Source organism: Aptenodytes forsteri, unplaced genomic scaffold (genome assembly GCF_000699145.1).
Source record: "Aptenodytes forsteri isolate BGI_AS27 unplaced genomic scaffold, ASM69914v1 Scaffold61, whole genome shotgun sequence".
Taxonomy (NCBI): Eukaryota; Metazoa; Chordata; class Aves; order Sphenisciformes; family Spheniscidae; genus Aptenodytes; species Aptenodytes forsteri.
The window spans coordinates 4,528,920-4,556,491 of record NW_008794443.1 but is presented as its reverse complement, the minus strand read 5'-3'; the positions used below and the strand labels follow the sequence as shown (position 1 = coordinate 4,556,491).

Here is a 27,572-nt window from a genome sequence, read left to right as displayed (position 1 = left end):
TTTGTTTTTTGTAGTAAAGAAGGGTTGTATTTAGAGGCCAGTAGCTAGAGATCCAACCAGTGGAGCTCATGAAGCACTACCTGGCCTTAAGGCCACCATCCGAAGGAGGTTGGGAAAATTATTATTCACCCAGCCTCCGGAAATGTAATGTACCAGCAGGCAAAAAACAGTTCTTCATGTAGTACAAAAACAACAAAACGAAACAAACCCAAAAAAAGGAGGAAAATAAAGGTAAAAATGAAACAAAAATCATTTCTTAAATTCTAGTGCCATAGCTTTTTTTGTTGTTTCTATTTTTTTGTTCATAACAAAGAGAGAGAGAGAGATTCTACTTATCCGTCTGACACATGCATCCTCATGTGGTCGTTGAAATGCTCGATTTGGTCAAACTTAGCTGGACAGACAGAGCAGACGTACGTGGTCCCCTCCGTGCAGGCCACCACCCCGGCAGGGACAGCCCTCGCGCCGGTGCCGGTGGCTCCAGGCGTGCCGTTGGTGGCGCTGTGCAGAGCCACATGCCTCTCCAGCAGGGTCTTGTGGGAGAACTTCTTCTTGCAGATGTAGCACTCGTAGGACTTCTCCCCGCGGTGGAGGCGCATATGCACATTAAGGGAGCTCTTCTGGGTGAAGCGCTTGTTGCAGATACTGCACTGGTACGCCCTCACGCCAGTGTGCGTCACCATGTGTTTGATTAGGTAATCCTTTAAAGAGAAGGAGCGCCAACAGATGCTGCATTGGTGGGGTTTCTCACCTGCCCATTACCCACGAGACAGAGAGAGAGAAAGAAAGAAAAACAGACAAAAAAAAGATAATAAAATTAAACCAGCTCGGTACGACTCTCTGCAATAAACTAATGGTAAGTCTCACGGGGGTCTTTGGAGAGGTGCTCTGGCTAAGAAAGAGTAATTCTGTTAATAAGCGTGTTTTGATGCACAACATTTTTTGCAACCAGAGGTTTCAAAACGCTTTACAAAGGGGGCTGTAGGTACTCCCAATCCACATACAGTAAAAAGGAGCTCAGGTGATTTCTTCAAGTTCACACAGTGGGCACTGACAAAGACAGGACTAGAGTTAAAAGGTCCTGGTGTCTATCCCCAGCTTCGACGGCACAGCGTCTCCTGCCTGTGCTCCTGTCTTGCTCCTTGCGCTTATTTCTAGACAGGTCATAGTCAAGTTACTTTACCTTTCATTGCCTCCATCTCCCTACCTGTATGCAATAAAAGCATGGACAAAGCTAGTGATTACTAGATAGCTGGCCTGTAACACACTCATTTTTGTCAAATTGCTTTAAATTTCTCAGAAGAGAAATGCCAGAGATGGCCAAAGGAATCCAATGCTTTATAAGAGGTTTACATTTGTTGCCCCTTTTTCTGGTCAAATCTCATAGCTGAAGCATGGGTAAGAGTAACTGAAAAGGGAACCTCAGTATACAGAATTGCCGAGGCCAGTCAGTACCATGCAAAGGGCAACCTAAGAGATAAACTTCCAGTGTAACAGACATGAAATTTAAATGATTTGACTGCCAATTAAATAAAACACCTTATCAGGTGAACCAGAGATATAAAATACATATGTCATCTACCATATTGCCTTGTGCGCCCAGGGCTGTTGTAAAACTGATTCTGGCAACCCGTATAAGCGAACTTTGATCATATCCAGACAAACCAGTGACTACAAGGATGAACTGAAAAAAATATTTAGCTGAGCACATACGATTGGTTTGTCCAGACTACTCTTAATTCCTCCTCATGCTCAGAGTTCTTCTGAGAGTCAATGCCACGGCCTCATGTTTTATGGTATCAGGCAACATTTTCATGGTATGTTGCTGTATTGATAATGTAGACAATACCCAACACCCTGAATGTCCCATCAAAAGCTGCTTTTTAATTTATTTTTGGAATCACTTGTGGTATATTTCAGGTGTGGTAATCCATCATCCCCAAAGCTGTCAGGGAGAGAGATGATACCATAAGTCCGTAACAATCAAAATGCTCCTCTGTTTCACTGACTGAAAAATTATTTTCCTTTGGTCATTCTGCAATTTCCCCTCTAGCAGAGATCCTTTTTTTTTTTCCCACAGACATCCTGCTTCCTCCTTTTTACAATCTGTCTGGCACTGTTTTAAATCCTGAAGAGTCAATCTTCAGCGACCATCTCACGCCTGTGGTAATATATCATTTACGCTTTGTATAGTGAGATTACAATACGCTACTTATATTCAATTTTAAGAGGAGATAACTAATATGGATTGGATGGGAAGGACCTACTTTTTTATCTCCCCTGAGACTGTGTTTCTTTTTATTTCAGTTTGCACATATGACGGTGACATCTGTGAATGAAATCCACATGCTGCTCTTCCTTGCACCAGTGATGAGTTTGTCCCTACTTGGTGAAAGACACTTGGTCAAAACACATTAAGTCCTCACTTTCCTGCTGGCTTTGCTGAACATAGTAGTGTGTTGAGTGTAGACAGGCCAATATGCTTGACATGTATTACGTGGAAAATGACAGTGTGTCAGTTATAATAATGTCTGATTAACTTACAAGAGACTGATTATATTTACAATGCTCATTTTTGCCTTAGGCAATATACATCCCAGAGTTTATAATAAGTCGGTCTCCTCTGCTCTAGACCCTGTTAAGACGATGCTATAAAAACACCCTAATTTTTGCCTGCACATGTTTCTAAGATACACTGGATTCTGGCTTTCTAATCTTAGCTTCAAAACCTTCCTGGGATTTCTTCTCTCCTAAGAATCTCAAAACTTTTTAGGTTTTCTTTTTTGTATGCAAATGTATGTGCTTCCTAAGTGAGCACTGTAGGTTCTTTATTCCCACAATTCTTCATCCTGAAGTCAGAGAAAACTTTGCTCGGTGAATTAAATGTGCATGTTCCTCCTTTTGGTTCTTTATTTCATATTTGGCTGGTTTTAGACAGCAATGTGGGACAGTTATCGAATATTAATCACAGCGCGATATGTAGGAGAAGGCAATGATGGCTTATAAGGTGCACGGACACTGCATGCATTCTAGTACTGTATTTCCACAACATTTCATGTCTTGGAGAACAACATTGTGGGATACATTAAAGCCAGTCTGCAGGGAACACGGAAAAATATCCACCTCTAGTATCTTTGTGTCCACATGAAAGAAGAAAGGGAGGTAGGTTTCCATTGCATGGAAAGCTATATCAGAGTGTAGTTTTTGGAAGCATAAAAACATACAGAGATTGGGAGGCCTTCAGGTTGTTGAATTCTGGTTTATGATTAGACTCCTCCATGGCTTCTCTTGTGAGCCCTCCAAACAGCAAGACTAATCCAAACATTTGCATCTCCCAAATCTTTCCCTTTTCCCGTGGATCTTTTCCAGAGCCACTTTGCCTGGCTTCTTTTAACAGGGCTGAGGAAAGTCACCCTGACAGTGGGAACAGCTGTCTCCTCTCAGTTTTCATAATGATCCTGTCCAGCACTAGACAAGGTAGCAGACATGCTTTCTCTGAGGCTGTACATATAAAGGTTACTTTCAGAAGGGTCTTCTGAAGCCCTGCCCTCTGTTGGTTAAGGTGCAATTATTCTCCCAGACACTCCAGGAACCAGTTTGTTCCTAAATGAACTTTGAAATCATTTATCTACCCACATCTCTCCTTGCCACCACAGTTCATTATTTTGGGCATTCTCAGACCCACACAAATAAAATATTAATTCAAGATTGGAGATGCCTATCAATTTCCTTGGTTGACTTTATGTGTAGTAGCTAGGAATATTTTAGGTCAGGTCTTCCAATATTGTTCTTTATCTGACTCCAAATACCAAATGAAGTGCATAGTTGGGGGTGGGTGCAATAAAGCACCTAATCTCAGTGAAGTTATTTGTGAAAAAGCCTTTCTAGCTTTTAGAACAAGGATGCAGGCAGATACATTTGACTGTGTTCTGAAGGGGATGTTTTTCTGAATAACACAACACTATCTACATAGTATTTTAGCTACTCATCCACAACAGAAAGATGAAGAACATAAACAAACACAAAGGGTCATCTTGGGATTCAGGATTCTTGATCCTTGCAATCATACATATTGTACCAGTCCTGAGAAGTTGACCTTTTTGTATATCTACATGTACATGACTGCCTTAGATGTCTAGAGGAATTTTTCATTTAAGTGATAATTATTGGTAAATAGAAGTTAAAAGTTTACATACACACATGGAAGTGAAATCTATTAGATACAATGGGGAGGCACGACTTACATTCCTCCCATACCCTGGGCAATTGCTCCAGGTTCTACTCCATGTATCACAAACCCAGCATTTATTTTGAGATCTGACGTTAACAAAACCACTGCTTGGTGAGAGAAATATTTACTCTTTCTCTAAACTAGAATTTCTTTCCAACGTCGGAATGAACCAAGGGCTAAAGCAAGCAAAATTTAGTCCTGAACCCAGGATAGCTTCTCCATGTAAGATACATATATCTCCTTGCTTTCAAGTCTCGTAACTTGACAAAGCTAGAAAAGGCAGTTTTGGCTCAGTAGTAAATATGGTTACCTGTATCGTCTCAAAAGACCATATACTAAAGCAGTTGCATTTTTAAACAAAAAGGGTGTTGATGTTGTGTTCTACATATATTATTTTAAATTTTTCTCATTGAGCCCTATGTTTCTGTACTCACAGCTAGTGAAACATCTGACTTACCAAGAGACAGGGGATTACAGCAATCAGCTTCAGTGAAGTACAGGAAAACTTCCTTAAAAAACTCCAAATTTACTTTCTTATAGGAATATGTGAGATTTAGAAAATACGTGGCAATGTGTGTAACACCCAGGCCTGGACCTACTGCTGCTACTCCAACAGGAATGAACTTGCCCTAAACTCCTGCCAGTCATCACCACTTGAGCTTAAACCCTGATAGCTGTAAAACTTACAGGGGGATGCCCTTTCTTACTAGATACAGTTTTTCTTTAATGACTTACTAAATTTTCCTCATGCCACTCCTACTTAATGTTGCCTGGCCAGCTTGCAGGGGACAAAAAATGCTTTCCGTTTCCTTGGATGGGTGCAGGACACATTTTACTCCAATAAAATGAGCTTGTTTCTGCACCATGCACAGTTAGGCCCCTATAAGGGACCTATATGTTTCTGCAGGGGCTCATCTTCAATGCAGTAAGCTTGGAAAGTGTTCAGTGATACCAGCTCCCTGGATAACCTCTCCCTCCTGCTTGTGTTGGGAGCTGGCAGGTTGGGAATCGGAATCAGTCCATGTTTGTCAATGACTTTCTCTGGCTTCGTGTATAAGCCAAAAGGACGTACTCTTACCTGTGTGTACAAACATGTGCTTGACGTAGTTCTGTTTGGCGGTGAAAGTCTTGTTACAGAGAGTGCACTCATAAGGCTTTTTTTCGCCTTGCCCACCTGCTGTGCTGTGGCCTGCAGATGGGGCCAAGGGCTGTGGGGCTGGCAGCTGGGCAGTAAAGGTTGACAGGCCAGGCTGGGACACTGTCACAAACTGTGTCTGTTGGCCAGCTAAAGGCTGGGGCAGGCTGAAGAGAAAAGGCTTAGGGCCACTGCCAGCAGACTGTGTGGTGAAAAGGGCAGGCAGGTAGGTGTTGCCAGCTGTGCCAATGACCTGAGTGTTGCTGGTCAGAGTCAGTGGCATCCTCAGATTGCTGGTGAGGGTTTCTGTCTGGCGTAAGTAGATCTGTGTGGTTGGCAATGGTTGGGCAACAGTTGTGTTGACAGAAGGCTGCAAAGCCCCCTTTTCGGTGCTGTTATTGACTGTGAGCACTTTGCTGTCCATTTCAACGTCATTGCTTCTCTCTGGCGAGGAAGAGTTGGCATCTACATGCTGCTGCTGCTGCTGCGGCTGAGTGCCATCAGCAGGGACGTCATTTTGATCTGCTTGAGAAGATTCTTGCTGCCCATCCCGGCCCAGACCAGCCATAAACTGCTGCTCCATGGAATCGGGCTCAGTGCCAATGGAGGAACTGACTCCTGAGTCAAAACTCTCCCCTTTGGGCTCACTCTCAGTGCCTTCTGCTTGGTCAGTGTCCTCAGTGCATTCCTCAGATTCATTGCGCTCAAGGATCTGCACCCTCTGTTGGCCATAGTAGTCATAGTCATCCTCCATCTCCTGCTTAATATGGATGTTGCCCATCAGGGTTTGAATTCGGACAGGACGTGGTTGCTTGCGGCAGTGTGTGGTCTCTGGAGTGGTGGAGAGGTACCGCTCCATCTGTTGCGACCGTTCGTGGATCCGGGTGATCCAGCTGGGGTCTTCCATGTGATGGTCCCTGGGGAGCCCCAGGGCTGTTTCATGGTGGCTGACCACAGCTCCACTGTAAAAGGAGCGCTCCCCACTGCCATTTTGCATGGAACAGGCATAGAGGGCTGAATAGATCCTGTCCACACTGTGCTGCGAATGGCTCTGCAGGTAGCCAGACTCTGTGTCGGTGCTCTGCCCCGAGGTGCCTGATTCAGGTGTTCCCCTGGGTGTCTCCTGGCCAGAATCCTGAATCACCGGGTAGACCTCTCCCACATTTTGTGAGACAATCCTTGTGCACTCATCAATCACAGTCTTGATCTGCAGGATGCTGGCAGCTGTGAGGATTTGGAGGGCCTCCGACTGTGAGACCCGCAGCACTCCGCTGTACATGAAGTCAATGAGCTTTTGCACAGACTGGACTGACACCACTGAGGGGATCTCGATGTCGCTGTAGCCCAGCAGCAGCTTGTCCTGGAAGAAGGGGCTGCCAGCCGCCAGCACACAACGGTGGGCACGTAGCATGCTCCCGTGGATGCGGACCGTCACGTCACAGAAGTGGCCACGGTTGCGCTGCTCGTTGAGAGTCTCGAGCACAGAATTGCTGAAGTTGTGAAGGTTGATGCTATGAATGCGCTCTGTCATCCCCTTGCAACTGATGTTACCTGTAGCAAAGCAGGTGACAAAAAAAACCCCAGATTGAGTCTTGTCCTTTGCAGAGCCACAGTCAGGGCATTGGTGAAGGTGACTGCCCACTGGGTAACAAAACAGATTATACTGTAAAAATCACATACAAAGGCACTGATAAGAAGACATCATCTCTGTAAGGCTAGAACTAAACTTCGCTACTCATTTGCAGAAGCTCAAGTCCTGAATTTTTGGACAAAAGCAGACAAAGACAGGTGCAGCTGGGCCTAAATTCCAACCACATTCCTGGGCCTTGGACTTCCTATCAGTTTATCTGGCTTTAAAAAGCCTAGAGCCAGCCAATTGTAAACACTGAGCACATGGATTAAAACTGGATTTTAGGCTGTTCAGATGTGGACCCATGCCAGAAAAGATCAGATACTTACTTTAATGACCCTTTACACCAAGTTGTTAACGCAAAGAGTCTATATGAAAATGTGATTTCTATCTAGATTGGTATTTTAAGGAATTTGGATCCTGTGTTTTACAGTACAGTTACTTGTAACAAAAAAACTGGCAGTCACTTTGTAAAATCCAAATCTGGTTCAAGATTCAGGCTGTAAACGTTCCTAAAATCCCACGCACAGTTTCGTCTGGGGTTGTGGTTTAGAACATTTGCTACCCAATAGTGACAAACAGTCCTCTGTAAGAACCCAAAGCAAAAAGTTAACATGAGCTGTCCCCTTCATTTTTAGCATATCCCAAGTTCTGACTGGCACCAGAATGCCATCATATAAAAACAAATGTTCTCCTCCTGTTATTTACTTGACAGAAACTGGAAAATTACAGACATTTACTCTAAGGAAGACTTTGTCTTAGTTTGGCTGAATAATCTAAATAGAGAACAGTTTAGAAAAGCACCTAACCAATTCGGGTACAGAGCCAACATATCCTTCAAAATTAACTTCTACAAGCAGCTAAAAAGTAACTTCTTAATCTCTTGATCCACTTTTCCCTATCTCCATCTTGCTTGCTTTGGTTGTAATGCTTTTTCGTTTCCTTTCCTGTTCTTTACTCATTTTTCATCTACTTAGATTTTGATGGGCAGAAACTACGGTTTCACCCTTTAACTATGAAGAACCAACTGCCCTTTGAGTGGTAAACAAATAAAACATTATTAATAATTTATTTCTCTTAGCATTTGCAGTACATGCATCACCTTGGTTCCCAGAAAAGTATGCAGAGAAAAGTAATGCAAAATCACCACCAGTATTACAGGCATTTTGTCTTGAATATTCCTACCAAAGCCACAACCCCTCTTGCCACAATTACTTGTTAATGCATGAGAATCCAAAAGTGAAATTTGGTAGAAAAGCATAAGTAAATTCAACTAGCTTATTGTCACTGTCTGTTTCAATAGAATTATACGGAGCAAATAAATGGCACTGAAAGCAGTTTCATATACATGCCTTTTAGCCCAACAATGTCCCTCTGCTCTAGCCCGAAGGATGCTTTTACATCTCATACACGGGCAGTAGAACACTACTTACTGCAATTTGCAGGAAAATGCGGCATCCTCCCTGCTCTGCCTTTTCGTTCTCATTTATCCACTCCTGACATCTTAAGCACCGTCTATTCTGGTGGTTCAAAGAAAAACCACCTTGGACACAGGTGGTTATTTTAATTCTCCGAAGTAGCTGAACGATAAAAGGGAAGCACAAAGGTCAGGAACCGGAAATCTTGATGGAGCCAAGCTGTCTGAAGAAGTCTGATGTTAACAGATGTAAACCAGCCAGTATCAGAAGGGTACTAATTTCCATGTGAGATTAGAGCACTGGGGGGTTAGCAGAAACAAGGAGGAAACCACTAACAGTATCATGGAGGTTGTGAATTACATCTGTCTTGTTCATAAGCTCTGCCGGGAAACCTGAGTTTCCTCCTCAGATGAGACTGATCACAGGCCTGGAAAAACATCTTAGAAACTGGGAAACTTTCCTTCAAGGGCACTGCAACTATTATTACACAAAATAATGTACAGAAGAGATATATTCCCTCCTCCTTCCAGATAGAGCCATTCTCCAGAGGCCTCCAGGGCAGTTCCAGATGTTTCCCTTCCCAACATGTCAGATCACACGAGGATTCAAAATGTATTTACATAAAAAGTCAGAATCCTTGATCTGAAAGGAAGAGAACTTGGTAAAAGCTTTGTACTGGTGGGGAAACAGAAGGGTGGAAAATTAATGATAAATAGATGACACCTCTTTTCAAGACCTACTGTAGGCCATGGCAAGCGATTGCATGGCTACCCATTTATCTGCATCTCCCTTTGAGTGGTTGCCTATCAGTATGCTAGAAATCTTTCCATCAGTAAGTATCAATCACTACTTGGTTTGACCCTAGGGCTCCCTTTTCACAAAAACATGTCATTAAGATGTGCTTCTGGAAAACGGAATGACCTCTAGTTTATGTTCTGCTTTGTCAAATGAGGTATTTGATAGTAAGAAGAAATATGCAGCAGTCTAACTCAATAAACTAAAACTCTTGCCTTGCACATGCACAAGGTGGAATATTTCACACATACCAGAGATGCTAGGGATAGGTCTCTTGACTTGAGCAGGTGCAAAGAAGTCTACTTTGTCCCTATGCACCTTCGCAGGTAAAATGAATTTTGTGAGTGGAACTCTGAAAAATGCATCCTCAGGACAACTGCTTTCCAGAAAGGTGTGATATGCACCACGAGACTGGATGACTTCTTGGGAAAGTGAATTCTGCCACTTATCCACAAACCATGTACAGAAAGGAGGAAGGGCAAGGTTAATCTGTAAGTTTCAGCAGCCTTTCTCAGGTCCTGGCTGTGGGAAGCAAGAGTTGTGTAGCCACAATGTATTTGGTCATTAGCTAACTTGATGAAAACAGCCAGCTGGGGTTAATCAAGGCTAAAGAAAAGAGGTTTGTATGCATTTATGAGAGTGATGTGAATAGCTCTCCTATAGGAAATGATCTAGGATGCACCTTGAGGTGTAGGAACTGGTCTGAAAGTCAATTGAGTCACTTCATAAAAGGCATGGAGTACATTTTGGTTGCTATTGGTATAATAGTTTTCCCTTAAAAAAATCCTCTCCTCATTTCTTTACTTCTTCAAATGAAATTGGAACATCTACCACTTCTTCAACTGAGAAACAACTGAAATTCACTCCTTAAGGATAAAACAAGAGGGGTTGGTGTAAGAGACACGTAACAAATGGTAAAAAAAAACTAATACAGATTTTGAGGATGTTTATTCTAGGCCACCTTCCTTGACGTTCAACACTGAAAACCATACCTATCCAAAGTACAGGCAACCAAATAATTTGCAGTAGTGTCAGAGATGCTACTACACAAACCACAGCAGTATAAAAGAGCAGCTTTAAGAAATTCCAGAGATTGGTCTGTAGCAAAACCCACTGTCCCATGCAGCTACTCTCCCTCTCTGCAGGAAACTGTGTCCAGATCCAAGTTTTGTGGTTGTCCCTTACTGTATGCTGTTCTAAGCTGAAAGTTCAAAGGCGATGCTCCCCATAAAAGGTGGACTTGCCAAGGCAGGTTTGATTCTAAAGTAAATGCCACATTCTGACAAAGACTACTAGAGCCTTGGACAAGCCAGAAAGTGTGTCAGCTCTTCACAAGACCCAGCTACACACGCGCACACTCACCTACTCGTCACTGCACAGAATGCCTGGCTCAGGAAAAAGACTGCTGTCTCAGGCTCTTCTCAGGCCTGCCACTCTTTTAAACTCGAGACAGTGGGAACCTTTCTGTGAAATTCAAGTGGCCTTTGTTAAGTGCCCTCCCCCCTTTTTTTTGTCCAGTAAACATGATGTAGAGATCCCAATGGACTTATTCTGAGAAACTCCTGTAAAATGGTTTTGTCTCCTTTCTGTGAAGCAAGTTCTGATTGGAGGGGTATTCACAAACCATATAGGAAAGAATGGGTGTGAAAATGCAAAGGCCATTCTCACCCAGATGGGCAATGAATAGGCGTTTGCCAGTTCAAAAAAAAAAGCAGAAAAAAGCAGAAAAAAAGAAAAGAAAAAAAGCCCAGAGAACTGCACAGATTACACACATTTGCAATCCTCCTGGGATGCAATTTGAAGCTGGCATGGCATAAAGGTGAAACATATTACTGTGCAACTTTGAAAAAAGCTCCGTTTGCCCATATGCAAATGTACCGATTAAACTGTCAGGCTATTCACAGAAACATGCATGGAATTCATCCTCAACTAGTAAGAAGGAGCACAACGTGGATGGGAAAGGAAAAAACTTTTGTTGTGTAATACATGACTGAGTGCTTAGATTAGTGTTTCCCTGAATCTCATCCACCCCTCCCGCTGACTTTTATGCTATGGGCATTCAAAAGAAAGTAGATTTTACCATGACAATAACAATGACAACCTCTCCAAGTACAGTACCAAAGGGGAAGGCAATGGCAGAAGGAAACAGCAGGCAGTGGACTCTTGGAAGATGCTATAGAAAATGTGGAAGTGTAGCAATGAGGTACATCAAGCATGGCTTGAAGGCAGTTTTCTATCTGCCAAAGCTACCATACATAGACCTACATAAAGCTAGAAAGGTATGGCTTGCAAAGGTGATTTTTTTGTTTGCCAAAACCACAAAAAATGATCCCAGCAAACACATGATGTAGTAGAGCTACAAAGATGTATGGAATACTGAAGATTGTAGCCACACACAAATGGCTACGTTGTACATTTTAAAACGTATTTAGTAAGGGTTTTTTTGTACAGCCACTAGATGTCCCTTTCTGCAAACCCAGTGCTTAAAGCTGTAATGCTTATAACTGAAAGATATCACAGAATTTGATTTTCTCTAGTGTCCTTTAAAATCACAGTATCTCAAAGCTCATTGCACAGTAATGACTACCGTTTCTAGAAACACAGTGATGATGAAACTACCACAGCTACTGTAACTCAGCAGTAGCTCAGTGCATAGCCTTCACCTGAAGCAAAACTGCCTAGGATGCTGGAATCCAAGCTCTTTTTGGAAACTTACTGTGTGGTCTTTCACAGGAATAACTAGCAGAGTGAACCCCAAAGGCTCTGTCTTGCTTTCATACTTATGGGGCAAAGAGAATAATCATCTTATATCCTTGAGAATTGGTAGGATTGCTAAAACAGATATAGATTGAGTTTTTGCCTCAATTTTCTGCAGTAGCATTTAGAAAATCGGCAACCCATCTCACTGCTACTTAGACAAGATTAACTAGAACTAGCTTGATATCGTTGCCTAGTTTGTCTTCCTGACAAGCTTCTCAGGCCTCGCACTGAGAACACACACTTTGAGAGACAGTAGGAAAGTTGGAGGCGTTATATCTCGTATAGAATATAGTATCTTTATATTCTTATCATCAAAATGACAAGTGCCTCCTTAGGTGGGAGAACACCCTGGGCTAAGACAAAGATGTAGCAGTTAGGATTGGCAGGCTTTCTTTCTGCTTCTGGAGCTGTTTCTCTGTGCATCTGTAATCCAGCTACTAGCTCCTGGGAGCGCCACAAACCTAAGTAACCTGCTGCTGCTGGAGACAAGCACTATCAACTACTTGGGGAGACCTTATTGCAGCCTATCAGTACTTAAAGGGGGTTTATAAAAAAGATGGCGGCAGACTCTTTAGCAGGGCCTGTTGCGACAGGACAAGGGGGAATGGCTTTAAACTAAAGGGGGGCAGATTTAGACTAGATATAAGGAAGAAATTTTTTACGCTGAGGGTGGTGAAACACTGGCCCAGGTTGCCCAGAGAGGTGGTGGATGCCCCATCCCTGGAAACATTCAAGGTCAGGTTGGACGGGGCTCTGAGCAAGCTGATCTAGTTGAAGATGTCCCTGCCCACGGCAGGGGGGGTGGACTAGATGACCTTTAGAGGTCCCTTCCAACCCAAACTATTCTATGATTCTATGATTCCTTACTCTCTTCCTCTACCATGCGTAGTTTTGGAAATCTCTAATCCTTGGTCTCCACACCAAGTCTTGGATGACCACGGCCTCCTGGCTGTATCAAAAGGATGTGTTAGGTTCTTCAGACAGTCATCTAGTCTAGTCCTTTTCCTTGTGGTGGGAACAATTTACCTACACTATCTCTTCAGAAATTTGTCTAACATGTTTGCAAAAAACAACGTGGGGGATTTCCACTCCCTCCCCAGACAGACTGTCTACTATCTTTATAGCAAGAAAGTTCTCCTAGTATCTAACTTTGAAACCAATTACTCATCCTTTCCTCCAGCAGACACAGAGAACTATTGACCACTTTCCTCTTTATAGCACTCTCTCACATATTGGAAGGTGCCTCACTTTTCTTCTTTAGACCTATCTTTTCTAGAAAATACAAACTCGGGTCTCCCAATCACCCTCACTGGTTATATGTACTCTCCTCATTCTTATCTTCTTCCATCTTCTATCCAGTGCCCTAAAGTGGATAAAGTAGTCTAGCTGAATGAGGTGAATGAAAGAGTTGCCTGAGACACTTCATATATGATACTCTTTAAAGACATTACAGCATAAATAAAACCAAGCAAACAAAGCCCTGTTATCAAAACAGAACTACAGATTTTCCTTAAGAAAGGCATGTCTTAGTAAAGAATCCTTAATTTGGAATGAAAATCTCAACTCTTGCATAAACATGACAATTCAGTGGAAATACAGCATTTCCATCACAAAATATGAAAGCTACTATAGCCCCACAATTTCCATAGGAAGTTTTCTCATTTCCATACATTAGTGTCTCCTGTTCCAAACTTAGCACCCTGGGTGCTTTCTTCAGCTCCAATGACCTGATTTATCCCTAGTGATGAAGTTTTATTTTCTGTTGTTCTCAAGTTAGTTTCTCTAAAATAAAACTGGATTAACAGCAAAAATTCATACCTAGTGTTTCCATACACAAAATTAGTCCTGCATCAGGTTCCAACTCTCTGGGACCAAATTTAGTGTAGCAACATTTTTTCCACTCAAGGAAGTTACTTGAATGCAAATCCTGAAAACCTGGTAGTGGCTGACTTCTCAGTATATCTCAATGATGCTAGAGAAGCTGCTTTAGCCAATCCTGCTCAGACTGATTCTCCTGAGTATTTGGCCTCATTCTGAGCAGGGGCCTGCAAGAGGAAAAGCTTGTATGGAGTTTCAGGAACACAGAAGAACATTTGTATCCTCAGCAGGAGATCTGACCAGGAGCAGCCCTTGCTTTCTGTTGCTTTAAAGGTTTGCTGGAGTTTTCACCCAATCATCTGCTTGAACATCTTGAAAATCAGTATCTCCTTCTATAATATCTATCCAAAACAAACACCAGATGACACTACACGAATTGCCCTAACCCTACCAGATTGTTGTTAGAATCAAAATATGTAGCAGTCTACATTTAACAGGAAGTACTGTATTTTTACCAGCACAACATCTATTAATGTGTCAGTAATATACTCTATGGAAGAAAGAATCACTGCGTTCTGAAAGCTGTTAAACTTCTCTGAATTTCATAGCCTAATAACTACGTTTATTTGAAAGACAGAAATGCATGCACACACAAACACAACCTTATTCTCCAAGGAGCAAACATATTGAGTAGATGGCTAATAAGAAAGAGTTTGCTTAAACTTTGTTCCGGAGACAGCCTTTTTCTGTGGAGTAGAGAATGTTCAGCAAATTTCCTATGGACAATTTATTCAGTTAATTGCCCTGTCCTTTTTAGCATCTACCTAATGATGAGATATCCATTTTACATGAAACTGAAGACTAAACCATAGGTGTTCTGTACATAAAATATATCTTCTATATCCAATGGGCATAAAACCCCAATGTCAAGCATAAAAGCCTCTATTTCAGCCGACACACTTGGGGAGCAGGCACTGAATCACCTTCCTATGCTTTGCCTGAAAGACTGCGGGAGGAGTCCGTCAGCACTAATCCTGTTTGCTCTACAATCCGCAGGCGGCAATGTCTGTGCCTCAGTTTGCTTCACATGTAGAACAAGGACAGCATCACACACCCAATTCTGCAGAAGGACTGCCAGCCTTAATTAATCTTAACAAATTGTTTTGCATTCCTCGGATAAAGAACACTACAGAAAGATCAAGAATTAACTCCATAGGTCTCTTCAAATTTTGTTCTCTGGACTTACAAAAATGAAGCTTTCCTCTCACACTACTCCAGTGCCTTGATTCCTTTATACTCTTTTTGGTGAGCATCCTGTTTACAACTGTAAAACACCAGGTAAAAACTAGCTCCAATTTATAGCAATCTGGTGCCTAGGGGCTTCAAAGTGTTAACAGCACATTCAGCTATTTTTAAGTTAAAGAAATACTCCATTTTTAGCCAAGGTATTTACTTTTCCCACTTTCACTCCAGTTTGTATTCTTGCTATTTTAGGAACTCCAAAGATACTTTAGAGTAAAGAGAGTATACTCAAAAGCCATTTCTATTCCCAGGCACATACTTGGGGTCCAGTCCAATATATGTCCACTGTAAACACTGGCACACATATACACATACTCTGTTTCTCTCAGTTCCTCTCTCAGCCCTTGTCTGCAGGCCCTCTGCTGCTACAGCCATGCCATCATATCCCCCTAGCATAGGCGTGGACTACATTGATGGGGGATTCTTCTCCTGTAGGTATCTACAACACCTCCAAGCAACATATACTACGTTAACACAAGAACCACTGAAGCTGTCATCACAGCTGCATTAACAGAGATTTCAACAGGCTGGCCATATCATTACAAGGGTGTTAATTCCTGTGCCCCGGCCAGCTGTAACCTATTTACATTAGCAAAAGATAGGATCACCAAGTAGCATTTTAATGCTCTTTTTTAAAATGTAAAGGGGGAAAACTGTTTGTACAACTGCCTTCTTGTAATTGGAAACAGAGAAAACAACGTGGCCACATGATGGCACCATTTCCTAGGAAGAGAAATGAGGCCGTGCTCAACCCTTCTTCAGCAGGGAACATTTTCATGTTCTACATGAAAACTGTTTCATCCGTGCTTGCTTGTTCCCAGAGAGCTCACGCACGATCCTGCCAAGCCCCAGCATGGCCCAACTGTTTTAATTGGCTACAAGTTTAAGGCAGTTTGGCTCTTTAAATATCTGGGTGCATCCATTGCTAGTTTTCCTTCGTGCCAGCTGCCAATACTCAGAGGGCATGCTGCACTAGTGGACCTGCAGCAAGAGAGCCACTGAACAGGGAAGAGGAGAGAGTCCAGCAATGCCGGTGAAGTTACGGTGTGAACACTTCCCACTCAAACAAAGAACAGGGGGATGCTTCTTGGGAAAAAAAGAATGAACTTTTTGGCAAATGTAGGCAAACAAGGTGATTTATTTTGCTATTCTATGGTCCTGATTAAAAGCTTACTGTAGTCTTTAAGAATATCTTCACCTGCTTTATGGGCTTTTGTTTAAATCCTAATAGTGTATTTCAGACTGAATACCCATAAGGAAAGTGAACAGGGATTGCTTCTGGTCATCTCGCTCTGGTGGACTGTATAAACTTATATCCTCTCTCAGAAGCATTGTTTAGGGAGGAGAAGGGGCTGGGGTTGGAGGTGGGAGCTGAGTCTGGAGGAGAAATGAATTAGAAGGATAATAGGTGCAAATATATTAAAACACATCTCCAGCAGAGACAATTGCTATTCCATGAACTCTTTCACGTTTGCCCTGTATTGTTAGGTTTTTTCCCCCAGGCAGAAAGACAAGGAGGAAAAGCTTATCAGTTTGAGTGTGGTTAAACACAGTAAGTCTGAAAGCCTGTGGGCTTTGGTTAAAAGGAAAATATAGATTAAAACCTCTTAAGATAATTACCTGTTTAGAAGGTTTCTATTCAAGCTAGAGTCCTCTACAGGGAGTGTTTGTAGCAGTCTGTTAGGAAAAGGGTGCAGTCAGAAATGGTTGACTTTTGTGGGAGAGCTGCTGCCCGTGGAAGTGCACTGCTTATACCCTCCATGTTTCCAGAGAAAGGCCTTTCACTGCAGGAGATTTTGTTCTGGTCACAGAACTACTGGTTGATGGGAGAAACAAGGAATGGATGGAAAACTGTAAATGCCAGTCCTCAGGGCTGGGAAAAGGATTCTTTTATCTCTTCCAGTGGCTGTGTCTCAGCCCTGAGTAGAGGAAAGCTATCACATGAAAATGCTAGATTTTATTTGGTTATTTTTTCCATTTATCTTTTTTATCTATTAGTGAAAGGCTAATTGTTAACTAGTACAACTGGGTGCTTTGGTGAATATTTCAACTTAGAAATATCGTGAGACAGATATTCATACTGTTTTGGACTGTGGCTTCTTTATTTTGAGTTTATGGGATGAGTGTTCAGGCCTGCTTATAATTCAGATTTAAATATCAGTGGGAAACAGCGCATGCTCATGTCAAGGATGCTGAAGGCCACAGGGAAAATTTCTGTCCTCAGTGAGACCTCTGCAATCCCTGGGAGCCGACTTATTTCCAAAATCACCTACTTAGTTTTGATAGGAAGAGAAATGTATGGCAGAACGCTTTCAACTAATAAATGAAGGCAATAAACAAGAACACAGCATTCATGGGTGGCTTGATATCATCAGATGGATCTGTAGCATTAAATGTACATTGTCAGTTCCAATGCTTCCCCCCCGCCCCCAGGAAAAAGGCCCTGGAATTACATGTATACACAAGCATACAGACACCAACAGGTGATACTAATACAGTGCATGAGACTTATTTCTCAGGTCTGCCTTCAGGCACATTTTACCTTCTACTCAGCCAAAGACATTAGAGAAAGCATCTGGGAGTTTTTCTTTTGAATACCGGGAATATGCCCTGTTTTGAAACGCTGCATAGGATCAAAGCACAAGGTATTTTGTTAAAGTTGACATGGTTGCACACACAGGCCTGAAGCTATGGGGAGAAGTCCCTTGCTCTGTTTTTATTTCCTCTATCATACCCCTTTTCACACAAAAATTGCTACTTTGTGGTTTTTTCTCTGTCTGTGTAACATCAATAAATTACACGTTATCACTCCTATCATCTAGTTATAAAGAGCCTTTCAAGATTTTTAATAGATGCACAATATTGCTACACTTACATTTTCACTGGTTAAGAACTCAAAAATAGCTGTTGTGAGATTACTCTTAATTTATACTACTTCTCTCCTGTGGGCTTTCAAGAAGCAGCATTTCACCACATGTCACAGATTGATACAGAGTATATATTGCGCATCCCAGCCGGGCAGAGATCCTTTCAGTGTTTAACACAACAAAGCTGGGATGAGTAGGGGTTCTAGGATTTGTTTATCCTTTTTTCATAGGCGCAGTTAATTCCTCAAGGAGCTATTTGTGCTGACAGATTAACTAGAGATCTTGAATTCTCTTTGTATTCCAGTTCCTGAGTGGTAGATACATAAGACTAGATCTCATGTTAATTTAGCCTTGTAAATGACTCCATGGACAATGAAAACAGTCACAGAAAACATAAATAAAAAGATGGCGCAATGGCATTCCCTCTAGAAACAATAATTGGCATCCTCGGGAACCCAAACGCACAGTGCCAGCCAGACACATTGCTGTGGTCCGCTGTGCACCAGGCTGTGAGGCAAATACCCTGATGCAAATGAAGGAGTTTAGTGGCACTCTGATGGCTTACAACTGACTTTCACCTATGGAGTAGATCAAACACCACATTTCTTGTGGAAATACAATGATTTTCCCCCACAACATCCCCTAGCACACTTTATAAACATTAGTAGGTGGTATTAAACAGTACCTTGGTTTTATGTTTCATGTTCTTTCCCAGTACCACGTTAAGGCTTCACTTCAAAAACGTTTTGATTGAAAAAGCTCTCTTTGTTCAGCCGAGAACAATACAAGAATTGTTTTGGTTTTCTCTCATTCGGATACTGCTCTGGCCCTACCTTGTTCTAAAGTTATTGAGTGGGATCACAGCACAAAGATTACATGGCTACTCTACCACAGGTAAACAAAAGAAAAAAGGAGAAAGTGACTATGGAAGCTTAGATGAAAAGAGTGAAAAGCTCCAATGCTAGACAGATCACAGTGGTGAGAAAGGAACAGAAGGTGACCAAGTCTATTTTTACATCTGTAACTTTGGAGCTGCGTAGTTGCAACAAACCAGTCAATGTTTCTCAAAGCATGGAAGGTGTCTCCCTATAGCATGCAAAGGACTAACCAAGAGAGATGTAAGCATTGAGTTATGCAGGGTTTTAACAACACACAGTAGGACAAAAGGAGATGTGGATGTAGCTGCTTTAGTTTCCTTCAAGTAAGAGTCACCTGTCAAACACTGGAAAATCTTTTATGTTTGACTCTGCTACATAAAGTGTCCCTCTGCAGACCATATTAGGGAGATGGTACATTTGGTTTAGTCTTCTCACCCGACTAGGACAGAGGAGATGACAGCAGTAGCATGCGTGGTTAAGACATGAAATAACAATGATTGGCGTGATTATGTTTGACATCCTTCAAGCAGATCATATAAAGTGGCAGTTTTGGTATGTGCAACTTTAGGAGGAACAGCTATTAAAAGGAAAAAAAGAAGAGGAAGTTAGTCAGAAAGAGTCTGAAAGGAAAAGATAAGGAATTAAAATCCATAAGATCAGCAGGGAGGTGGCCTTAATAATGCTTTATTAGAGTACATACGCATATCCAAGGACAACAACAAAAAAATAAGGAAGCAGAAAACGCTACAATGGTTAAATAACAAGGTATAAGAGTTCATTAAAGCTGAAAATGTATCCTTCCAAACATGGAAATCATGCCTAAGTGACACTAATAGAACTGAGCATAAACTGTAGCAGGCTAGATGTAAAACAAAGATTAGGTAGGGTGAAGAGGAAATTTAAAGAAAAAAACACTAAAGGTATAAAGACAAATACTGTAATAAAACATTATTTAAACACATCAGACAGAGAAAGCTTACAGGGCAATGACTGGTACCTAAGAAGTGCTGTAGATGATGTGGATTGATAGATTAAGTAGGCAAGTAGTAGACTCAGTGGGTTAGCTAGACTACTGATCTATGAAAGCAGTAAAGGTAATCAAAGAAGTTGCAAAATTCTACAGTGGAATTGACATTATTGCTTTAATTTTCAGAATGGAGGATGATGGAAGAAGGTAAGCTAGCTCAAGGGGGAGAAGAGGAAAGCACTGTTCTGGAGACTGTTATTAAAAAACCCAAACAAAACACATACAAAAACGAAAAAACAAAATCCCAAACAACAAAAGAGTACTAGAACATCTTAATACATTGAACAGTGATAGATAGTTGTATAGTATTCATCAGTCACTCATTTCATGAGTGAAGCAGTTGAAACACTCATCCAATATATAAAGGAAGCATTTACTACAAGACTCACAACTTAAAGAATGGTAATAAAAATCTATGGGGGGCAGACTCTGAAGACAGGAACAGATAAACTCAGAAACAGACTGCAGATATCTTACTGGACAGTTACACTATGTCTCAGTGGCTGCAGCATGACTTAAAAACAGAAATATCACAGTATTATCAACTCAGTCACCTCAAAATCTTAAGAATGGAAGCTACAGAACTGTAAACAACAACAAGACTTTTTATCCTTTTCCCTGGTACTTAGAAAGAATAGATACACCGGGGACATATCTTCAGGTTCTCCCCTGAAACCATGAAAGCTAGAAACTTGCACAGCTGTTTTAAACCAAAGCTGAAATTATGCATGTTATCACTGAGAGTTCTCTAAATGGAGAGCAGTAAGAAAAGCACTGAATACCACAAGAATTGACAACCTAGCATCAAGCCAGTATTACAGGGTCATCAAATAAGAGAATCAACATTTAGGATAATTAGACAAATTTTCAAAAGCATCTATGTGTTAGAAATGTGATTTATGCATCAGTGAAACTTAGGCTCCAAAGTCACACAGTTGCTTCTGAAAACACACTCACTGACTTCATAACTGAAGTACCATATGCTATTAGTCATTTCTCATGAGAAGAAAAGCCCGAGAGACCAACCTGACAAAACTCACTTAGTGTACTGATTAGGAATATAGAGACCAGTTCCTATCAGTAGTACAACATTTTACACTGCCAATTCTTCGGTGTATTGTGATGGCTTTTTCAACAGAGGCAGGGTGAGCTCAGCTTATGGTTTTACATACCTGTACTTGTACTTACTTCTGTCTCTACACAATTCAAGCAACATATGTCTGCTTCTATGAAAGCACAAGTCATTCCTGGCTGATATTTCTTTGATAATCTTACAAACAGAAATATAAACCTACAGGACATAGAAACCACTTAAAACTGTTAAAAAGAGAAGCATTTACTAAACAAAACTTCAAAAGTTCTGCAAGACGGAAGTATAGTTAAGTGTCGTAACATCAGTATTTGACAACTATGGCTGTCCTTGCTTTCAGTTTAGCTTGCTACAGAGAAGGCCTGTACCATTATTATTATATCATCTAAAATAGATATCTAAACATACATCATTTCTTAGGTCACCAAAAACAACCTAAAAATACTCAGCATTAGCTAACACATACCATACATAGATTATCAAAAATACAAATGAAATTACTATTGACATACTGCCTGCCTCTGAAAACAAGGAAGCTGGTAGAATGAGGGCCCCCCCTCCTCCCCTCTGAGAGTGGAGATCATTTGAAAGCTCCAGAGCACTTCCTAGGGAATCATAGCCACAAATTTTCAGAGGCAGAGGGAAGACCATAAGGGCATGTAACCGTTCTCTTCCTGCCACAGAACCTCAAAGAGAAACACAGGAAACCTAAAACATAAAGATGAGGCCAAACCATCTTCAGATCCATCTGGCCTCTATATTAGCCCCAGGCAAATCAAACTTCTTGATTCATGGGAAGGGAATGGTGGGTGCCTCTAGCTGCTCAAGAAAGTGAAACCCCAGAGTTTCCACATCCACTCTCAAAGCTCTGTGGAGTTCAGGAACCTTGTGAGGTTTCCTCTCTGCCTTTCCCCATTATGCTGGAAGGCTATCAAGCTACAAAAATCAGAACTTAGAAGGAGAAAAAGAAAACAGACTGCCTCAAAGTTCCCATCCCATGAAAGCTAAAAAATGCTGGAATTGGACCAAGTCAGCCACGTCACTTGAGCATGTATGGACAAAGGGTTCAGACGTGGTCCATCACTGACAGTGTTTATAAAGTGCCTTCTATATAATGCATAAAAACTCCCCGGTCCCTTGCTAAAACATAACTTTAGAAAGTCCTCCCCCATCTCAACATCTTGCCAATGATTGTTTCATGGATTTTTTCAAAAATTATCCATGCCTCACTTTCCTTCTCAACTTTCATTCCCTACCAGAATCTCAGGTCTCTGCAAGAATTCTGTGTTCTCTAAATTCATAAAAATTGCTTCAGCAGTTTTTCCAATGATTGTCCAACCTGCCTCTCAGTCCCATGGAAACTCTTTGCAAAGATGTTGCTTTTCCCTTGTCTGGAACAAATTCCTTCACAGATGGACCATCCAATGTCTAAGAATAACTCTTTTAACTATCAATAGAGACAAAGAGATTCAGTTGCACTGTTCCCGTGGGATTCCTTTGAGTTTGGACACATCTGTTAAGATGCATACATCAGAGCTTGAATGAAGTTTTTGTCTGATTGTATCTCTGAGAACTCGTGAAAGTTTCTGCCAAAATGAACTTATCTCTTGGCACTTGCAAAACATACATAGTTATAGATGCTTTCTGAGGGGCTCCTGAAGTAAGTGGCCTATACAGACCAAATCAGTTTAAATACAGCCAAGTCCTGATGACTTCCTTCCCTCTCAGCGAAATCTTTAGAAGCTTTACCTGAGGCAGTTCAGCCTTCAAACTAGGACCCTACCAACTTCATGCATTCTCTATCCATAAGCAAGAAAGTATGTGGAAAACTGCAAATAGCAACAATCTCATATGCTTTCCTTTGCTTCTTTGTAACCTTTCCAGAACCTGTGCCTCCATGCTTGTCCTTGTAGCTTTTTGCACAAACACCTTTCTTCTGGGTAAGCAGCTACATCTGTTTGTGACAGCTGAGTAGCTAGAGGTATAACTCATTTGGAGCTCTATCAGCTCACTCTATGACTTAATTCCAAATTAATTCAAAGTGGTGCTTTTTATCTGCCAAGCCCTACATGAAAATGCTTACTTCAGAAAGCACCTTTTCCTCTAACTTGTTTCTCCAATTGCATTGTGTGAGCTAGCATTTCCCAAGACTGAAAGAGATGGGAACTGGACACAATACATCCTAGGTTCTGGATTTTGCTTCAAGGATTCATCTGCACTGGAAATATATCATAATGTTCAAATCCAGAAATCTAGGACCCAGTCCTACAAGGGTCAGAAGTAATTCAATTTCATTGGGAATAAGTGGCACCAGAAACAGCATGCAGAATGTATTACACTACAGAATTAAGCCCTAAATTAAGTTGCGCGTCACATATGACTTTACCCAGGTTTTTTTGCTAAGTACTCGTTTCAGTAAGACTGGCATTCAGACTATTGCTTAGGCTTTCTTCACCTCTGCCTTTTACAGCTGAGGAGCAGATGGCTATCATAGAGTTTTTATTTCCTATGCTTGGAAAAAGTATTTTGATCTGAATTATTCCAAAAGCACCCTGATTTTTTGAAGTAGATTGGCTTCTGAATATTTCTCATAATAAATATGTGGTGTTGTTTTCCGCCAAGCACTAGTGACTGTGCATGCAAAATGGTCAGTGAAGATTTCAAACTGATTTGAATAGGTGGCCCATAAAATCCAAGTCTTTTTTCCAGATACATGAATGAGGGCTTATGGAACCATCTGTACACCAGTGCATTTTTCCAAGAATTGATATAGCCTACCATGCTGACTCTTTCTGGGTGTTACTGATATTTTTAATGAAAATTCCTCTCAAACTTCCTGTCTAATCCTAGTTTTTAAGTATTTTTAAATTATTTACCATCCGCTAGAAAACTCCCTACCAGAATGAAGAATGTCCTTTGAAAATGAAATATAATCTGCCCAGTTGTGGGGGTAGAGGCAGTATGCTGGTCTGGGCAAGGGAGGAGAAGCAATGTTGTAGTGTCTAGAAGGTAGAGAGAAGGACAGGAAGTTGTGCTGGCCCAAAGAAGTAAAGCATCACCACAAGTCCAAAAGTTCAGAGGAAAAAAGATGTGGCAATGTAGCTCTGAGAGGAGGGGAAGAGAAGGACAAAGGGAGGGATTCTAGGGTGAGGGGAAAGAATCAGTCCAAAAGGCAGGGGAGGCAAGAGGTAAGGAGAAGGAGTTTGTAATGACAGGGAAGGCTATTTTTAAATGTCAGGAGCCACAGGTATTAATCTCTTGGGTCAATGAAAGTAGTCCAGCACTAAGGATTGAGGCAATATTAAAAAAAACCCACCACATAACACGGGAGATAGCTATAGTAAACATGCAGTAAATATTCATCATGCCTCATTTTTAGTTCATGTGAGAGACTGGCATTGCTATTTTGCAACGGCATGCCAAACACTAATTATATGCATACTGCCTTGAACAAATACAGCCTGATAAAGGTTATAACCCATCATAAATAATGGGAGTTTTTCCATTCGTTTCAAAGCACATGGAATCAACTAACAGAGATCAACACCACAAGACATCTTACCATTTCTTGAATTTTTGCAGAACTCTAACTGTATTTTGGGAACTAAATTTCAACAATTCCTGAGATAGGACAATATTAATGCTGAAATTATTATTAAACTTCTTTTCTGAAAAAAACAATTTCAGTGTGAAAGGAGCACCTAACCTGGGTTTGAAGTTTATTCATATAGGTATTGTGAATTTAGTAGGAATGGAAGGTGATTTGGGGACATTAAAACTTTGGGGTCTAAAAGACTGTCCACAGAACAGGTAGAGCATGAAGAGCTGCCGGCTCCACCTCCCCCTACTGCCCTCTGCCAATATTCCTCACCCCTGAACTTGGCCACCTCAGAAAGCAAAAGCAGGAGTTCATTCTCCAAGTTCCCTACAATCCCTGCTGGCCTCTGTCCTAAGGTTGCTTTCATGGGTTTCCATTTGTACTGTCAAAAAACATCAGTGTGAGGTTTCAAATCCCATTTACTAATGAACTCTTTCATCTTTGTGAATGGGATAAAGAGATTCTTTGTTTGAAAATAAGGATTATTATTTCTTGTTGTTCTGCTCATTTTTTGCATCTTTTCACAAGCTTTTTGTTTTCAGAAAACATTACAAGACAAAACTGTACCCCAGTTTTAACAAAGAGCCTGACATCTCCAATTTGAAGAGAATTCTTGTATATACTAAATTGCATGCTGCCTGCTGCTCAATTGTTTCACATCTCTTTCTTCTCCCCAGATCACCAGGTGAGATTTAGGAAAGTCTCCCCAATGTTTACCAGCTCTATTAAAATCAAGATCTCTAGAAGAAGCTCATAATGAATAAAGTCAGAAGCCAACAGGAATGAATTGCAGCTAAAGTGATTTTGATAGTGATGATCCCTATAACCTGGCTGCTTCCAAGCTTGGCCCTGAGGCAGGATTTTTAAATTAAAAAAAGAAAAGGATATACATACTTTTTAATCTGATTTTTTATTGTCATATCCTGATTTTTTTTATAGGCCTTTGCAAAGTCTGGTTGGCTTCTGAGCTCTTGAAACCTGGTGTCATCATCTTTCTTTCTCCTTTTTTCCCCCCTTGCAAATTTTACAACATCCTAAAACCACCTCAAAAGAGGTAAACTACATATTCTAAACCTAGTGAATGATGAGGTTCACATCACCCTGCACATTCTTGCCCAAGAGACTTCCAGGCAGGGACCACTGTGAAATGACAATGTTTTGAAGAGCTGACAGGGTAAGTTCTGACTTTCCAAAATCCAGTTTTAATCATTCCCTCCCTTATTTTTGTATTTTTTGGCAAAATGGAAAAGAACATTTTTAAAAGGCCAATTAACCCATGCTGAGTAATCTGAAAGTGAATGCACTCAAAACAAGGGCCTTAAACTGGTACAACCACACAGGTCTACAAAGATTTTCCAGACTGTCACAGACTGATCCTCTCCACAAAACACTGCCCCCTTTCTTTGTGGAAATCCTTTACAATCCTGGGTGTCAGAGCCAGACACTTGTTTCCTCCCATTGCAATACAGCACAGGCTGAAAATCCCCAGTCAGTAGATATGCTTGGGTAACGAGAAGCATGTGACTACCTGGAGAGGAATAACTACAGCTCTGGTTGGAAAGAGACATGCTTAAGGGGTCTTCCCTTTTTAATTTGTAAGAAGCAGCAACCTGACCCAACAACATGCTCTCAGCTTCCTCTGACTGATGGCATTATCACGACCTTAACACAAAACACTCTGTTTCAGTGGTAATTCCCAAAGAAGGGAAAAGGTAAGCCCTGAGGAAGTCCTGCTCATGCCATTATGGAAAGAGCATCCAACTGGAAAACCTGGTCCACAGTAAGGAGCGTGTTTTCAAGAACCGCGGCGCAACCCAGCAGCGTGTTGGTGTACTCACAATCAGATGACCCTGTGTGTGCGTGCAGGTTTGTTGGTGAATGTGGTGAGTGGATGAGGGCCGGGCTCAGAGACGGAACAGCTTCAAGGTTCAGGCAGGGAAGGCCCGGCTTGGCGCTGCATGCACCCGTCTGAGTAATCTCATTCTCCTCAGACGCCTTCTGGTTTTCAGCTGTCTTGGGTTTCTTCCTGAAAATAAACAAAGAGACCTTTGAAGGGACTGACTGCATATTTGGGAAAAGGCATTTTTAGAATCTGTTAAAGATAACTTTCTTCTCCCCCCTCTTTCCCTTACAGGGAAGGAGGCAGAGAAGACTTTCCTCCATGCTTCTTGTTTGGAAACAAGCTGCTCCTTGTTTTGACTCTGATGCAATGGCCCTGAGACTGTGTTACAGCAAATAGGCCAAGCACGAAGCTCCTCATTCTGCCCCTACTGATGACATATAAAATAAAACTCATCCCAGTGGTTTAGACAGTCGGAACTCCATTTGACAAATATTAACCAAGGCTGTAGCATTCTGAAGAGAGAAAGTCGTACAGAAATGTAATAGAATTGTCTGAAAAGCAAACAAATACGCAAGTTTCCAGTTCAAAATGAATCAGCGCAGAGACTCATTTTGTAGGGAAAAGCACTGAAGTAATTTTGAGATGCAGAGGTCATCTAAGTAAAGCATGAAGATTTGGAGCCTGAAACAACAGGCTATGAGCACAGTGCATGCAAGCTCTTAATGCCTCCCTCCATCCAGGACCTCTGAGCGTTTTGTAAACACAAGGAATTAAGCCTCAGAGGAACATTAAGCAGGTAGTTAATCACCACCTTCATTTCACAGGTGGAGAAACTGAGGCACAAAGAGAAGTGGTGGACTTTGAATCACACAGCGAGCACTCTGTATGGGGAGGCAAGCACCCACATCTCACTGTTTCCCCTCTGTTTTACAGGTGAAGGCGCTCCCTCCTCTGCTCCCCGAGACAGGTAGCCGCCCAGCCAGCTCAGGCCGCAGCCTCCAGCCGGGGACACCGCTGTCCTGACCCAGCACATGGCCGTGGCGCCCGGGTAAACATCCGGCAGCTCCTGCTGCACGCTGGGGAGGCTGCGGCCACGTTTGTGAGAGAGCAGCAGGAGCCACGGAGGCCAAAGCCGTCCAAATAAAACGCCATTATCTCCTGCTCGCACCTGAGGCGCAAG

The 27,572-nt window shown here is 41.7% G+C and overlaps 1 protein-coding gene across 1 annotated transcript; it reads right to left on the bottom strand.

Annotated features, from left to right (window-relative positions):
* Window positions 1–26,571, bottom strand: ZBTB20 (zinc finger and BTB domain containing 20). The gene is made up of 3 exons (XM_009289668.2): window positions 26,388–26,571; window positions 5,310–6,917; window positions 1–751 (listed from the first exon to the last, which is right to left on the bottom strand). The coding sequence occupies exons 2-3, from the start codon at window positions 6,895–6,897 to the stop codon at window positions 333–335; spliced, it is 2,007 nt and encodes a 668-aa protein (XP_009287943.1). The 5' UTR covers window positions 6,898–6,917; window positions 26,388–26,571; the 3' UTR covers window positions 1–332.
* Between the last annotated feature and the right edge of the window lie 1,001 nt (window positions 26,572–27,572).

Bases quoted from the DNA above. Each gene is read 5' to 3' on its own strand.
- ZBTB20 (XM_009289668.2), bottom strand. From the start codon at position 6,897: ATGACAGAGCGCATTCATAGCATCAACCTTCACAACTTCAGCAATTCT. The intron at 752-5,309 runs GTAAGAGTACGT...GGTAATGGGCAG, and splicing joins GCACATGTTTGTACACACAG to GTGAGAAACCCCACCAATGC.